General features: G+C 38.6%; 1 protein-coding gene across 3 annotated transcripts in view; it reads left to right on the forward strand.

Moving 5' to 3' along the window:
• SMCHD1 (structural maintenance of chromosomes flexible hinge domain containing 1) overlaps positions 1 to 16,658 on the forward strand; it is a 151,870-nt gene that overhangs the window by 51,011 nt on the left and 84,201 nt on the right. For all 3 annotated transcript variants that reach the window (XR_002735005.3, XM_023228532.3, XM_023228533.3), the window contains exons 13-19: positions 846 to 1,040; positions 2,128 to 2,241; positions 2,775 to 2,881; positions 3,772 to 3,854; positions 4,012 to 4,125; positions 14,930 to 15,007; positions 15,087 to 15,206. Coding sequence is in view for 2 of the 3 variants with exons in the window: in XM_023228532.3 (XP_023084300.1) it covers positions 846 to 1,040; positions 2,128 to 2,241; positions 2,775 to 2,881; positions 3,772 to 3,854; positions 4,012 to 4,125; positions 14,930 to 15,007; positions 15,087 to 15,206 (811 nt within the window). In the remaining variant the exon portion in view is untranslated. The remainder of the gene's footprint in view (positions 1 to 845; positions 1,041 to 2,127; positions 2,242 to 2,774; positions 2,882 to 3,771; positions 3,855 to 4,011; positions 4,126 to 14,929; positions 15,008 to 15,086; positions 15,207 to 16,658) is intronic.

The raw sequence follows: 16,658 nt of genomic DNA on the forward strand, positions 1-16,658 counted from the left end.
TATGGTGTAAGGTACATAAGAAGGAATGGAGTTCTGTAACTTTACAGACTGTCATCTGTGAAGCACGTAATTCGGAGATTGTCTTTACCTCCTCATTGTCCTAGAGGCAGGCATCAAACAAGTGTATAACACGTTATGCTTGAACAGAGATTTCTTATTCTTTCCCAACAGGGTGAAGAATGGTTGGCAAAAACACATCTTCTTAAGTATTGTTAGAATACACTTGACTTTCATATTATGAGTTTTTTTGAATAGGCTATATATATAAAAGAGAAAATTAAAAAGAAGTACATTTTGCATAACAGTGTTTCTCAACCTTTTTTCATTATCACCTTCATAAGGAGTCTTTTTTGACATCTTTTTCTCAATTGTTTTCCCCAGTGAAATTTTACTACTGCAGATTTACTGTTTGTATATTGTATTCACGTTTATAAAGTACTTGATACACAGTGAGGTTTTTATCGTCGCACTGAAAATGTGGTTTACAGTTAGAAGGCCTCCACTCATCCCTTTTGTGGAGCTAGCTAATTCTCCTCCCAGGCAGTAAGGGTTCATCAGTTTTTAGTGTATCCTAGGAGTTAAAGGTGGAAAGGAAGGTTTTATTGTTGATATTGACCACGGAGACCTTGGTTCTAAGAATGATACCAAATTTTTCTTCTTTGGTAATGCGTTTGTTTGAAATATCCTAAATGTATACAGGGGAAGGATCCAGCAGAATATTTAATTTTTTATTAGGTTTTCTGAATTGGAGTATATGAAAGGAAAAAATAAAATGAATGACAAATGTTTATGGTTATATTTGTTTACTAGTAGCTATATTTCATAAAACATTTAAAATTCTACAGGAACAGCGAATGAAAATTGACAGAGAATTTGCTTTGTGGCTGAAGGATTGTCATGAAAAGTATGATAAACAAATAAAATTTACGCTTTTTAAGGGAATAATTACACGTCCTGATCTTCCTTCTAAAAAACAAGGTCCCTGGGCAACATATGCAGCAATAGAATGGGATGGAAAGATATACAAAGCAGGACAGCTGGTAGGTATAACTTATTGTCATTTTTTAAATAATATTTAATTTAATTTAAAACATATGCAAAATCACATGTGTAGAAAAGAAGTAGCATTTGTGTGGACTTTGAAAGGGGTAGAGGCTGAGGTTTACACAGATGATAATTACAAGGTAGAAGGCTGTCTGTTCTGTCCATAAATTAGAGACACCATTGTACATTTAAAGCTATAGAATTGGATGAGATCACCTATACTTGGTGAATATAGCTAAAGAGATAAAAGGATTGAGCCTGGAGCTTTCCCAACATTTAGTGGTTAGAATGAAAAGGAGGAGCTGTCAGAGGAGACTGGCAGGGATAAGCTGGTGAGATAGAAGGAAACTAGCAGAATATGACATCCCTGGAGCCAAGTGAAGAGTTACAAGAAGAAAGGAGTGATGATTTTAGTCAAATGCTCAGTGGTGATGGAGTAAAGTGCTTTCTAGAAGATAATCTGAGCATAGAGATGTGCACAGGTAAGTGCAGAAAAACAAGTAGTAAGAGTTGGGTTGTCCTGCTGCTTATTGTATGTGTGAAGAGAAATAGTTGAGAAATGGGGCAGGAAAGGTAGGTTCTGGATAAACTCTTGTAGTCCTTGTTGGGAATTTCTGAATTGGAGTAGTGGAAATTTGCCTTAGATTTTTTAAGCGAAGTAAGAAGAAGAAATATGATACGCAAGTTTTGAGCTGATGTGTTTGAAAAATAATGTTAACTTGTCGAGTTTATGAATTGCTGTTCATCGTCTGAGAGCAGAATTTTATGGGGAAAAAAAGGTTTCAGGTGCGTTGGTATTCATTATAATTGAATTTGAAGGAATTATGGACTTGTAAGACACATGCTTAATTCTGACACATTTGTATAAAGAAGTTGCGGTATTTTTACAACAATTTGTTAAGTACAGAACTTCAGAAATACAATTTTATTTGAATATTAGAATGCGGTTTTCATTAGTTTTTCTAATGATAGTTACCAAGGTTTTTTACTTTGTAATAAAGAAGTTATGTGAAATTATTATTAAGCCTGTTTCTCTTAGTAAATCTTAATACTGAAGTTTTTGTTTTTAAAAAACAATATTAGGTCAAGACAATCAAGACACTTCCTCTCTTTTATGGAAGCATAGTAAGATTTTTTCTTTATGGCGATCATGATGGAGAAGTGTATGCTACTGGAGGAGAGGTTCAAATTGCAGTGGTAAGACAGCAAGTAATAATACTGAAATACTCTTGCATAATTGTTAAGATACAGTATATTTTGTTTGTGACTAGTTGTACATTGGATAAAGTGGTTGTAGTTTTTATGTGAATTTTTATGTGTCATAGTTGATTTTTTAATAATCTGTACAATTTAACATGCTCAGTTTTTGTAAACATATATACATTATAACTAGTTACCACATTAATTTTATAAAGTCGTATTTCCTCTAGGGCCCACTAACTAGTAAACATTGCAGCCAGAATTCTATCTCAGGAATGAGTAACTACAAAACCGGAGTGGGTTTTTTCCCTATACCATGCTTTCTTGTTAATATTTGATTTGTTAGGACTACAGAGGTTATGTAAAAAATATAAACAAACACTATGGTGTAATATAAGAATAGCTACTGTTATTTATGTACTTAATTAGGATAAAATATATTTCTTTGGAAGAAACAAATGGGTATTTGTTTTTGTTATAGCTAGATTTAAATAGTTTTATTTGAAATGTTGATAAATTTATTTATTCAGGAACCTCAGGCACTATATGATGAGGTAAGAACTGTGCCAATTGCAAAGCTGGATAGGACAGTTGCTGAGAAAGCTGTTAGAAAGTATGTAGAAGATGAAATGGCAAGGTAAGTCACACTTCAAGATGCATGACAAAAATAAGAAAAATTGAAAAGAATTGTGCTGTTAAGTATTTTGGAGTATGTCATTTACTCTGCTATTAGGGCATTTGTAGTCTTAGATATTGTACCTATTGAGATGAACTTCTTGTTAAAAAAAATTAAGAGGTCTAGTTATACAAACAGAAATCTGCATTTGTTTTGTAGACAAAAAAGGAAATCTTATATATCTAAAGTGTCACTCTTATAGGCACTATGATTAACATGTTTTCAAAAAACTCAGTTCGGCCTACAACTAGAATATTACAATACATGCTGAGAGGTAAAGATGAGTGTGTTAGTTCGTTTTCACATGCTGTAAAGATACTACCTGAGACTGGGTAATTTATAAAGAAAGGAGGTTTAATTGACTCAGTCGTGCATGGCTAGGAAGGCCTCGGGAAACTTACAATCATGGCATAAGGGGAAGGAGAAGCAAGCCATGTCTTACATGGGTGGCAGAAGAGAAAGATAGGGAAGGGGGGACTGCCAAACACTTTAAAAATCATCAGCTCTCCTGAGAACTCACTATCAAGAGAACAGATTCTTATTGAATTTTGATTCTTAGGGGTTATCCTGTCTTCTAAAGGTAACTTGTACTATAAACAAGTAGGAAAAAAAAAATCATAAAAATTTAACAGTTTCTGGCTTTTAATTCCAAAAGGTTTTTTTTTTCCAGTAGCCACAGGAATGGTTAGGGAGGAAAAACTTTTTTAGATTATTAATCATAAATAATTCCAGATTTAACCTTTTAAAATAGATCAGCAATACATATTTAAGTTTCTAATAACCTGTATGTTTTTAATTAAGATCATAATTAACAAAGTTTGTGGAACATTAATATACCGGTTTCATAACAGGCTCCCTGATAGATTGTCAGTAACTTGGCCTGAAGGAGATGAATTATTGCCTAATGAGATTAGGCCTGCTGGAACCCCTATTGGTATGTTTATTTTTCTAATACCAAAAAGTGTGCTTTGCTTTTGTCTTACATTTCCAATATGTAAAAGCTCATGAGATATTAAAATGCAATGGGAAGATTTGGCAGATTCAGCAAATTTTTGGGTGTAATTAAGATACTTTTAATTTTTGACTCATAGGTGCATTAAGAATTGAAATATTGAATAAAAAAGGGGAAGCAATGCAAAAGCTTCCAGGAACAAGTCACGGAGGGTCAAAAAAACTCCTGGTTGAGCTCAAAGTTATTTTACATTGTAAGTATACAAACTAATTTGGGTCTTTAGTATTGTTTTTAAAAATAATATCAAATTAAACATCTTCATGTAATTATTGAAGACCTAGCAATCTGATAGCCACAGCAAAGTTTACTGAAGTTAGGAATTTCAGTAATGTTATGAATAGCTCATTTTCTTGGTGGATATTTTTCTAAGGTTTTTAAAAAATACTTTATCTTGAATTTTTTCATGTAGGTAACTGTGGGCTAAAGTAAAGGTATGATACGTATATGTAGAAGAATTTGCAGTAGGAATTTACATAAGCATATATGTATTATTACAGTTCTAATATTACAGTAATAATTACAGAATTAGTCGTTGTCCAAAACAGGTTTCACTGGGCTAAAATTAAAGTGTCTTCAGGACTGCATTTTTTCCTGGAGGTTCTAGGTGAGCCTTGCCTTTTCTGCCCTTTAGAAGTTACTCTCAGCTGGGCTTGGTGGCACGAGCCTATATAGTCCCAGCTAGTCGGAAGGCTGAGGCAGAAGAACTGCTTGAGCCCAGGAGTTTGAGGCCACAGTGCGCTATAATCACGCCACTGCACTCCAACCTGGGTGGTAAAGTAACAGCCTGTCTCTAAAAAATAAAATAAATAAAATAAGTAAATCACACAGAAGCCACGCTCATTCCTTCATCTTCAAAGCCAGCAGTGCAGCACCTTCCATGACCTTCCTGCTTCTGTTTTTTTTTTTTTTTTTTTTTTTTTTTGAGACACAGCTTCCTTCTTGTTGCCCAAGCAGGAATGCAAATGCATGATTTAGGCTCATTGCAACCTCCGCCTCCTGAGTTGAAGCAATTCTCCTCTCTCAGCCTCCTGAGTAGCTGGGATTACAGGCGCATGCCACCACTCCCAGCTAATTTTTTAATTTTTGGTAGAGATGGGATTTCATCATATTGGTCAGGCTGGTCCCTGCTTCTATTTTTAATAATTATATATATATATATAAATAACACATATTAACATAAAATTTATCAAGTGGCATTAAGTACATTCATATTGTTGTGCAACCATTACCACTGTCCATCTAAAGCATTTTTTCAACATTTCAAACTGAAACTCTATAGTAATAACTCTTTACTCCTTTCTCCCTGCCCTCATAACTACTTTTTAACTTTCTATCTCTGAATTTGACTATTTTAGGTACCTCATAAAAATGGAATTATATTTGTCCTTTGTGTCTGGCGTGTTTCACTTAGCATAGTGTGTCAGAATTCCCATTCCTTTTTAAGGTTGAATAATATTCCCTTGTGTATATATATATATATACCATATTTTGTTTATCCATTTGTTTGATGGATACTCAGGTTACTTTCACCTGTTGTCTATTGTGAAGAATGCTCCTGTGAACATTGGTATACAAATGGTCCTTTTGAGTCCCTGCTTTTGTTCGTTTTAGATATATTCCCAGAAGTGGACTTGCTGGGTCATATTATTATTTAATTTATTGAGAAACTACCATACTGTTTTCCACAGTGGTCGCCCCACTGTACATTCCAGTTTCTCCATGTCACCCACACTTGTTATTTCCTGTTGGTTTTTTTGTGGGGGGTGGTTAATAGCCATCCTAACAGATATGAAGGGGTATCTTACTGTGGATTTTCTTTTCCCCTTTTTCCTACTAAAGATTATTGTGGTTTTGATTTGCATTTCCCCAATATTCAGTGATTTTGAGCATCTTTTTATGAGCTTATTGCCATCCGTTTATCTTCTTTGGACAGAGGTCTATTCAGGTCCTTTGGCCATTTTAAAATTTTGTTGTTGTTGAGTTGTAGGAGTTCTTTATAATCCTGGATATTAATCCCTTATCAGATAAATGATTTACAGATATTTTCTTCCACTCTATGGGTTGCTTTTTCACTTTGTTGATGGTAACTGTGATGCACAAAAGTTTTCAATTTTGCAAAACAATTAGTCTCTTTTTTCTTTTATTGCATGTGCTTTTGGTGTCTTATCCAAGAGATTGTTGCTAAATTCAGTGTTATGAAGCTTTTCCTGAATGTTTTTTCCTTACAAATTTTATAGTTTTAGCTCTATGGTTACTACTTTGATCCATTTGACCTTAACTTTTGCATATGGTTAACTTCTTTTCATATGGAAATCTTCTTTTGCCTGCAGATACCCAGTTTTTCCAGCACCATTTGTCAAAAACTATATGTTCTCTATTGAACTGTTTTGGCCCACTTGTTGAAAGTCAGTTGTCCACATATATGAGAGTTTATTTCTGGGCTCCCTGTTCCCTAGGTCTATATGTCTGTTCATATGCCCATGCTGCACTGTTTTGATTACTGTAGCTTTGTAAGTGTTAAAATCAGGAGGTGTGAGTGCTCCTACTTTATTCTTGTTTTTTAAGATTGTTTTGGCTATTTGGGTCTATGGAGATTACCTATGAATGTAGGATGTGTTTTTCTATTTCTGCAGAAAACACCGTTAAGATCCTGGTAGGGATTACAGTGAATATGCAGATCATTTTGAGTGTTATTTTTACCTTAAAAATTATAAGTCGTTCAATCTGTGAACATGGTTTTGTATGTGTAACTTTGCTGAGTTTAATAGCTATACCAGGATTTTTTTTATTGGATTATTTAGGTTTTTCGCATATGTGAACATGTCATTTATGAACGGAAATAACTTACTCTTTTCCAAAGTAGAAGCCTTTTATTTCTTTTTCTTGCCTAATTGGTCTGGCTAGGACTTCAAATACTATGTTGAATAGAAGTGACTAAAATGGGCTGGGCATGGTGGCTCAAGCCTGTAATCTCAGCATTTTGGGAGGCCGAGACGGGTGGATCATGAGGTCAGGAGATCAAGACCATCCTGGCTAACACGGTGAAACCCCGTCTCTACTAAAAAATACAACAAACTAGCGGGGCGAGGTGGCAGGCACCTGTAGTCCCAGCTACTCGGGAGGCTGAGGCAGGAGAATGGCGTGAACCCAGGAGGCGGAGCTTGCAGTGAGCTGAGATCCGGCCACTGCACTCCAGCCTGGGCAACAGAACGAGACTCCGTCTCAAAAAACAAAAAAAAGACGTGACTAAAATGAGAATCCATGTCCTGTTGCTGATGTTAGAGGAAAAGCTTTAAGTCTTTCACAGTTGAGTATATGTGATGTTAACTGTGGGTCTTATATAAGGCCTTTATCATGTTGAAGAAGTTTCTTTCTATTCCTTGTGTAGTGTTTTTATCATGAAAGAGTATTGTTTTCCCAAATGTTTCTCTGCATCAGTCCAGATAATTATGTAGGTTTTTTCCTTTATTCTCTCAAAGTGATGTATTGCATTGATTGGTTGGTTTTTGTTTTTTGAGATAGGGTCTCACTCTGTCACCCAGGCTGGAATGAAGTGGCACAATTGTGGCTTACTGCAGCCTCGAACTCCTGGGCTCAAGTGGTTCTCCCACGTCAGCTTCCTTAGTAACTAGGACTACAGGCATGCTCATTGCACCCAGCTAGTTTTTTTTTTCTTTTTATCAGTGGATGAGAGTTGTTTTTAAAATGTTGCCCAGGTTGGCCTCAAGCGCGTAGCCTCGCCTCCTTATGCACCAGGACAGCTAGCCTGAGCCATCATGGCTCTCTCTTTTTTTTTTTTTGTGGTGGAGACAGGGTCTACAATGCTGCCCATGCTGGTCTGAAACTCCTGGCCTCAAATGACCTTTTGCCTCAGTCTCCCAAAGTGCTAGGATTACAGGCATGAGCCACTGCACATAGCCTTGATTGTTTTTTATTTGTTGAGCCATCCTTGCATTCCAAGAATAAATCTCACTTAGTTATTGTGTATAGTTTGGATATTTGTCTTGATCCCCAGTGTTGGAGGTGGGACCTAATGGGAGGTTTTGGAGTCATAGGTTCAGATCTCTCATGAAGGGCTTATTGAGTGAGTTCTTACTCTATTATTTCCCATGAGAGCTGGTTGTTAAAAAGAGCCTGGCACCTCCCTCACTTCTCTTTTGCCGTATGATCTCTGCATACACTGGCTCCCTTTCACCTTCCACTATGAGTGGAAGCAGCTAAGCAGCCTTGGGCTTTCATCCAGATGCCTAGTCTTCCAGCCAGCAGAATTGTGAACCAAATAAACATCCTTTTCTTATAAATTATTCGGCCTCAGGTATTCCTTTACAGCAACACTAAATAGACTAAGGTGAGTTCTTTTAAAATTGTGCTGAATTTGGCTTGCTAGCATATTGTTGAGAATTTTTGCATCAATATTCATAAGGGATTTTGGTCTGTGGTTTCTGGTTTTTTTTTTTTTTTTTGATGTCTCTCTCTGGCTTCGGTATCAGATAATGTTGACCTCAAAAAATGAATGAGTTAGGAAGTGTTCTCTCCTCTTTAATTTTTTGGAAGAGTTTGAAAAGGATTGGTGTTTCCATTTATTTCTTAATCCCTTGTAACCAATCTATCACCAAGGATTACACTAAAGTACAGTTGATTGTTGAACAACATGGGTTTCAACTGTGCAGGTCCACTTACATGTGGACAAAATGCAGATTGAAAATCATTTTTGTGGGATTTGAAACCCACATAAACAGAGGCCAACTTTTCATATATGCAGGTTCTGCAGGGCCAACCCCAGGAGTTGTATGTGCAGATTTTGGTATACATATGGAATCCTGGAACCAGTCTTCTGCGTAAACCAATGGACAACTGTATATCTTCATTCTGCCCATTCAAGTCCAAGTCATCATGGTCTCTCATTTTAACCATGTAGTAGCTGCCTCAATGAAAAGTCCTCTTGAATTCACTCTTGCACTGCTCCAGCTCATTTTCATTTTACCCCAAAGTGATTTTTTTTGAATTGCAGAACTGTGTATATCACTCTGTTTTATATTATTTCATCTTTAGTGGCCTAGGAAACTAGTCATAGCTCTGCAATACTCCACGCATGATCTGGCCCTTCCCCTCTTTCCAACTTGATCTTGTCCTCACTCACCATACCTCTAACCACAACTGTTTTCTTTTGGTTCTCATCAAACCCCGGTTTTCCCAACTCTAGACCAAATTTTGTTCCTTAAATGTGTCTTTCCCCTCTAGGACAGGGGTGGCAAACTATTTGGAAAGCATCAGGTAGTAAATAAATACTTAGGCTTAGAGGGCCGTAAGTTGTTTCTTATGATTACATAAGTCTGTTGTAGATGAATGCAGCCCTTGGCAGTCCAGTAGTTTGCCAGTCCCCTTGCTCTACAAGATTAAAAACTCCAGGAAAGCAATGATTTTGTTTTCTTTAACCTTTTTCTAGTACTTTGTATATAGGAGGTAATTAAATATTTGTTGAATAAATGCTTCAAAAATCAGAAAGTTGCTTGGGTCTTTTTAGAGAACTTTTCATGGTGATTTGCTGTCTGATTTATAATTGCACCCTTTTTTAAAGCAAATATTGAGAAGATGTTTCTAGAACATATTTCTTTTTCTATTGGTACAAGTTGAGAAATCCAGCAGTAAAAGGCAAATATAGGCATACTTTCTTTAAGATACATCATAAACTGTCCTGGCCAACATGGTGAAACCCCATCTCTACTAAGAAGTACAAAAATTGGCCGGGTGTGGTAATGTGCACCTGTAATTTCAGCTACTCGGGAGGCTGAGGCAGGAGAATCACTTGAACCTGGGAGGCAGTGGCTGCAGTGAGCTGAGATTGCACCACTGCACTCCAGCCTGGCAACAGAGTGAGACTCCGTCTCAAAATACGTATATGTATTTTAAATTTTCATATCAATTTTATCATTGACATAAAGGTTATTTAAGAGCAAGCTGTTTGATCCAAGTATTTTATAGTTTTGAGAGTTTCTCTTGGAATTGATTTCTAGTTTTATTCCACGATGGTCCAAGAAGTTACTTGATATGATTTTGATTTTTTCAAAATGTATTGAGATTTGTTTTGTGGCCTGATGTATGACCTGTCTTGGAGAATGTTCCGTTGGCTGATGAGAATAATGTATATTCTGCAGAATAATGTATATTCTGCATATTGTTGGGTAGAATGTTGTGTAAATGTTTGCTTAGGTCCATTTGGTCTAAAGGCCAGTTTAAATCCAATGTTTCTTTGTTAGTTCTCTGTCTCCATGATCCATCTAGTGCTATCAAGTAGGGTGTTGAATCCGTCATTGTTGTATTGCTTTCTGTGTCTTCTTAGGTCTACTAATATATGTTTTATGAATTTGGGCACTGGTATTTGGTACATATGTATTTAGAATTGTATCTTCATGTTGAATTGATCGCTTTAACATTATATAATTTTTTTTTAACTGTTGTTGATTTATAGTCTATTTTATTTGATATCAGCTACTCTTGCTCACTTTTGGTTTCTGTTTGTATGGAATAGCTGTTTCCACACCTTCAGTCTATAATTGTCTTTACGAGTAATATGAGTTTATTGTAAGTAGCATTTAGTTGGTTCATTTAAAAAAATCCGTTACTGCCAGTCTATATCTTTTAGGTAGAGCATGTAATCGATTTACATTCAAGGTTAGTATTTATATGTGAGGTTTTGCTCCTGTCATAATGTTGTTATCTAGTTGCTTTGTAGATTCTTTCTTTTTTTTCCCTCCTATCTGTCTTTGTGGTTTGGTGGGATTCTGTTGTGTTGCTATTTGATTTTTTTCTCTTCCTGCCTTGTATAATTATTTTATAAGACCTGTGAATTTTATACTCTCTTGTTTTTATGATGGCTAGTATTGATCATTTGTTTCCATGTTTAGAACTCCTTTGAGTGTTTCTTGTAGATCTAGTTTAGGGGTGGTGAATTTCTTCAGGGTTTGCTTCTCTGGGAAAGACTTTATTTTGCCTCCATTTATGAAGCTTATTCTAGCAGGACACAAAATTTGTGGTTGACAGTCCTCCTGCTCCCCACCCCCAGCACTTTGAAAACAGAATCCTACAGATGGAGCAGAATTGTAAAAAACAGAAAAAATAAAATCCTAGTCTCTACTAGCTTGTAAGGTACCTGCTGTGAAATCCACTGTTAGTCTAATGGATTTTCCTTTACTGGTGACTGAATACTTTTTCTCTTGCTGATTTTAGGATATTTGCCTTCACATTGACCTTAGGCAGTCTAATTTCTATATATTGTAGTGAGGCCTTTCTTGCAGTGTTTTTGCCTGGTGTTCTTTGAGCCTCTTATTGTTTGGATGTATAGATCTCTTGTTGACAAGGGAAGTTTTCCTTGACAATTATTTCCTCAAATAGGTTTTCTTTTTTTCTTTTTTTTGAGACGGAGTCTTGCTCTGTTGCCCCGGCTGGAGTGCAGTGGTGCGATCTCGGCTCACTGCAAACTCCGCCTCCTGGGTTCACGCCATTCTCCTGCCTCAGCCTCCCGAGTAGCTGGGACTGCAGGCGCCCGCCACCACGCCTGGCTGATTTTTTGTATTTTTTAGTAGAGACGGTGTTTCACCGTGTTAGCGTGTTAGCCAGGATGGCTTCGATCTCCTGACCTCGTGATCCACCTGCCTCGGCCTCCCAAAGTGCCAGGATTACAGGCGTGAGCCACTGCGCCCGGCCTCCTCAACTAGGTTTTCTAAAGTTTTTGCTTTTTCTTTTCCCTTGGGATTACCTAGGATTTTGTTGGTTTGACTATTTTACATTGACCCATACTTCGAGAAGGCTTTGATCATTTTTTAAAATTCTTTTTTCTTTATTTTGTCTGATTGATTAATTCAACAGATTTATCTTCACATTTTGAGATTCTCCTGCTTGGTCTAGTCCATTGTTTGCTTTCAACTGTATTTTGTAATTCCTTCCATGAATTTTTTTATTCCGGAAGTTCCTTTTTTAAAAAATAAAAAACTATGCCTTTAGTAAATTTCTTGTTCATATCCTGAATTTCATTTTCTTATTACTTTATATTAGTTTTCAGATATCTCCTGTATCTCTTAGAGCTTCTTTAAAAATCAGTATTTTAGCTGGGCATGGTGGCTGATGCCTGTAATCCCAGGAGGCTGAAGTGGGAAGATAGCTTGATGTCAGGAGTTCAAGACTATCCTGGACAAAACAGTGAGACAGTCTCTCTAAAAATTAATTTTTTTTGGCCGGGCGCAGTGGCTCAAGCCTGTAATCCCAGCACTTTGGGAGGCCGAGACGGGCGGATCACGAGGTCAGGAGATCGAGACCACCCTGGCTAACCCGGTGAAACCCCGTCTCTACTAAAAAAGAGGTGGTGGGCGCCTGTAGTCCCAGCTACTTAGGAGGCTGAGGCAGGAGAATGGCGTAAACCCGGGAGGCGGAGCTTGCAGTGAGCTGAGATCTGGCCACTGCACTCCAGCCTGGGTGACAGAGCGAGACTCCGTCTCAAAAAAAAAAAAAAAAAAAAAAAAAAATTATTTTTTTTTAATTTAACAGGTGGGCATGGCAGTGCAGACCTGTAGTCCCAGCCATTTAGGAGGCTGAGGTGGGAGGATCACTTGAGCCCATGAGACTGCAGTGAGCTATGATTGTGCCACTGAAATTCACCCTGGGCAATAGAGCAAGACCATATCTCAAGAAATAAAATAATCAGTATTTTGAATTTTTAATTTAATATTTCAAAGATTTCTTTTTGGTTAGGATCCATTGTTAGAGAATTACTGTGTTGCTTTGGAACTGTCATGGCGCCTTTTTAAAAAAATATTTTCTGTATTGGGCTCATTTCCTTTGCATCTGGAGGAGTAGTTGCTTATTTTTATTTTTGAATTTACTTTTGTTGGGGCAGGACTTATTTTTTCCTTGACAATGTGTCTATGATGTATGTTTAATAGATTCTTTTGACTTTGCTTCTTGGGTATATTCAGTGACATAAGTTATGTATGATTTCCTTGTTTATAAATAGCCTTAGTGTGGTGCCTTTCTCCAGTGCTGGCTATTGTAGTAATGTATCGGGCGGGTGAGCAGTCTCAGGGCTTCCTGTGTAGCTGCAGTGGTATGGGCAATTGTGGTAGCAGAGGTGGTGGCAGAGCTTGTCTCCTTCCTGAGCACTGCGCGATTGTTTTAGCAGATGTTTTAATGGGCTGTGCAGGTTGGCCTCCTGTCCAGTATGTGGTGCTAGAAGGTAAGAGCTGGATGCAGCTGTTGTAGTAGCATTTATGGGTTACCTTTGTTAACCAGAAGTACTCTGATGTCCTAGATGATGAACTGGGCTGTGTAACTTCCAGGGGTCCCAGTCCTGTGCTCTGCCCCTGAGGCAGTTGGGGAGGACAAAGCTAGGCAGGGCTGGGTCGGAGAATCCTGCATTTTGGCCACCTCAACAGTGGACACAAGCACCAGCCCTTGCAGGGGTTGCAAGGTAGTTCTCAGGCCCCTGAAGCAATGCTTCAGGGAGGAGCAGAGCAACCAATGCCTTGCCAAAGATCCAGCACGGGGAAAGTGGGGTTGCTAGGGCTCTACAACCTAGCAGGTGATAGTGGGACCTGGTTCTCTACAGTTTTGACCTGGTTGAGTTCCCTCCTACCTTCTGCTATTGGCAGCAAGCTGAAATAGCCAGCCAAGTCCCAGGCAGTCTGTCCTCAGATTGTGAATCTGTCTCAGGCTGCAAAACTTCCTGCCAGGGACAAAAACCAGGCTTCAGGCCATACCCCTCCCAGTCTGGCTCTACAAAGCAGGGGCCCCCAATTCTCTTACCCATGGCTGAGGCCCATGTTACACTTGCCTCTCAATTCTGGTTGTGGAGGCTGCTCTTCTCAATAATAGATCACAAATCTTAGTCTGGAGATTCTCCATACCAGTGACTGCCACCTATGCTGGCTGGCAGGTTTCTGTGCAGCCCCCTGTGACTTAGGATTGGGAATGACCTCCTTCTATTTGCACCCACTGGGTCTAGGAGTATGAGTGGAGCACTTCCCACTCTCCCCAGTGCTCTCCAAGTCAGATCCAGTGCTTGGTAGGGCCAAGGAGCTCCCACTGGCTTCAGTTGCTCTCTCCCCTTCTCACACAGAGGATTCACTCCCAGTTTTTCATGGGACATGCAGTGCTGTTGCCTACTGAAGTGTTCAAAGTATCCAGAGTTTCTTTTGCTTTTTTTTCTTGAGACAAGGTCTTGCTCTGTTGCCCAGACTGGTACTTTCATAGCTCACTGTGGTCTTGACCTCCTGGGCTCACGCAGTCCTCCCATCTCAGCCTCTCAGGTAGCTGGGACTATTTAGCCGGACCATGCCCGGCTAATTTTTAAATATTTATAGAGACAAGCCATCACTATATTGCCCAGGCTGGTCTCAAATTCTCGGCTTCAGCCTTCCAGAGTGCTGTGGTTATAGGCATGAGCTACCACACTGGGGCTGTTATGCTTTTATGTTGAACTCCTGTGTTCCTTCTTAGATAAAAGTTCACAGTTTGAATAATACACTATTGTACTGTTTCCAAGTGGGTAAAGTTGACTACTTTTCTCTCTCTCCCTGTTTTTGGTGTGTGTGGTCAGTTACCTACTTGATAAACATTTCGGTTTTGTTCATGAATTGCCTTTTAAAAAATTTTGGGTTTTTGAATATTTGCATTATATAATTCTAGAGTGGGCAATAAATAAGGAATTTTTTGGAGAGGTCATGTTATTTGTCTATTCTGTTGTCTTCCTTTCTCTTTAAATAGTAGTTTTAAATAAAGTGAAAGAGTTTACAAGTAAAGACTTGAAATAAAGAGATTTTAATGAATTGAAGAGTTAACTTTTATTATTGCTGTTCATTTTCATAGGATAGTGTTAGATCTTTTGAAGCTTCAAAGCAGGTTTTAAAATACAGCAAATAGGTATTTGTTGCCAATGTGACATTGCATTTTTCATGTTTTATGTTAAATTTCTCAAGAGATTATTGTTTCTTTTTTCTTTTGTTAAGGTTCAAGTGGAAATAAAGAGATTATTTCGCATATTAGTCAACATGGAGGAAAATGGCCTTACTGGTTTAAAAAAATGGGTGAGTTCTTATTCTGAATGTTAAAAAATACGTTGGTATTGTGTTGACTTGATTTTTAATTTCTTCTTAATTTATCCAGAAAACATTCAGAAGTTGGGGAATTATACCTTGAAATTACAAGTTGTGTTGAATGAAAGTAATGCAGACACTTATGCAGGAAGACCACTACCATCTAAAGCAATTAAGTTTTCTGTTAAAGGTAAGCAAAACAGTAATATATAATTATATATGCTAAAGGTGGCATTTTAAATCCAAAAAGAAAAGAGAGATAAGCCAATAAAAGATGTTTGAACAATTGGGTAACAATTTCGATTTTATTTTATTATTTTGTTTTGTTTTGTTTTGTTCTTTCTTACTTTGAGTTGGGGTCTCATTCTGTAACCCAGGCTGGAGTGCAGTGGCACAATCTCTGCTCACTGCAACCTCTGCTTCCTGGGTTCAAGTGATTCTCCTGCCTCAGTCTCCCGAGTAGCTGGAATTACAGATGCCCTCCACCGTGCCTGGCTTTTTGTATTTTTAGTAAAGACAAGGTTTCGCCACGTTGACTAGGCTGGTCTTGATCTCATAACATCTGATGATCTACCCGCTTCAGCCTCCCAAAGTGCTGGGATTACAGATGTGAGCCACCACGCCCGGCCCATCTTGATTTTTAAATAGCTTTATAAGTCTACTTGATAATGATATTCCTTCTGAATTTTGAGGACGTTGTTTTCTGCTTTTCATTGTTGCTGGTAAAGTCTAAAACTGTCCTGATTCCTGACCCTTGGCATATGGCCCCTCCTCCCCCAAAATGTTCTCTGTTCCCTAATCCTCAAGTGTTTAGGGGAATCCCAGTTTCTGAAATATTCAATTGTATGATTTAGTGTGGGCCTGTTTTTATCTAGTATCATCCCGCCATGTACCTCATAGACCCTTTCAGTCTGGAAATCTCTGTTTTATTTTCTGGGAATTTTTCTTGAATCACTTTGATTTTTTCTCTTTTCTTCTCCTCTCCTCTCCTCTCCTCTGTCCCCTCTCCCCTCTCCCCTCTTCTTTCTTTTCTTTTCTTTTTTTTTTTTTTTTGAGACGGAGTCTCGCTCTGTCGCTCAGGCTGGAGTGCAGTGGCCGGATGTCAGCTCACTGCAAGCTCCGCCTCCCGGGTTTACGCCATTCTCCTGCCTCAGCCTCCCGAGTAGCTGGGACTACAGGCGCCCGCCACCTCGGCCGGCTAGTTTTTTTGTATTTTTTTAGTACAGACGGGGTTTCACTGTGTTAGCCAGGATGGTCTCGATCTCCTGACCTCGTGATCCGCCCGCCTCGGCCTCCCAAAGTGCTGGGATTACAGGCTTGAGCCACCGCGCCTGGCCTCTTTTCTTTTCAATGGGATCTCACACTTGCCCGGGCTGGAGTGCAGTGGCACAATCTCAGCTCACTGCAACCTCTGCCTGCCAGGTTCAAGCGATTCTCCTTGCCTCAACCTCCCAAGTAGCTGGGATTACAGGTGCCCACCACCATACCTGGCTAATTTTTTTGTATTTTTAGTAGAGACGGTGTTTCACTATGTTGGCCAGGCTGGTCTCGAACTCCTGACCTCATGATCCGCCCTCCTTGGCCTCCCTACGTGTTGGGGTTACAGGCATGAGCCATCACCCCTGGCCTCTTTTCTTTTTTG

Source organism: Piliocolobus tephrosceles, chromosome 18 (genome assembly GCF_002776525.5).
Source record: "Piliocolobus tephrosceles isolate RC106 chromosome 18, ASM277652v3, whole genome shotgun sequence".
Classification (NCBI taxonomy): domain Eukaryota; kingdom Metazoa; phylum Chordata; class Mammalia; order Primates; family Cercopithecidae; genus Piliocolobus; species Piliocolobus tephrosceles.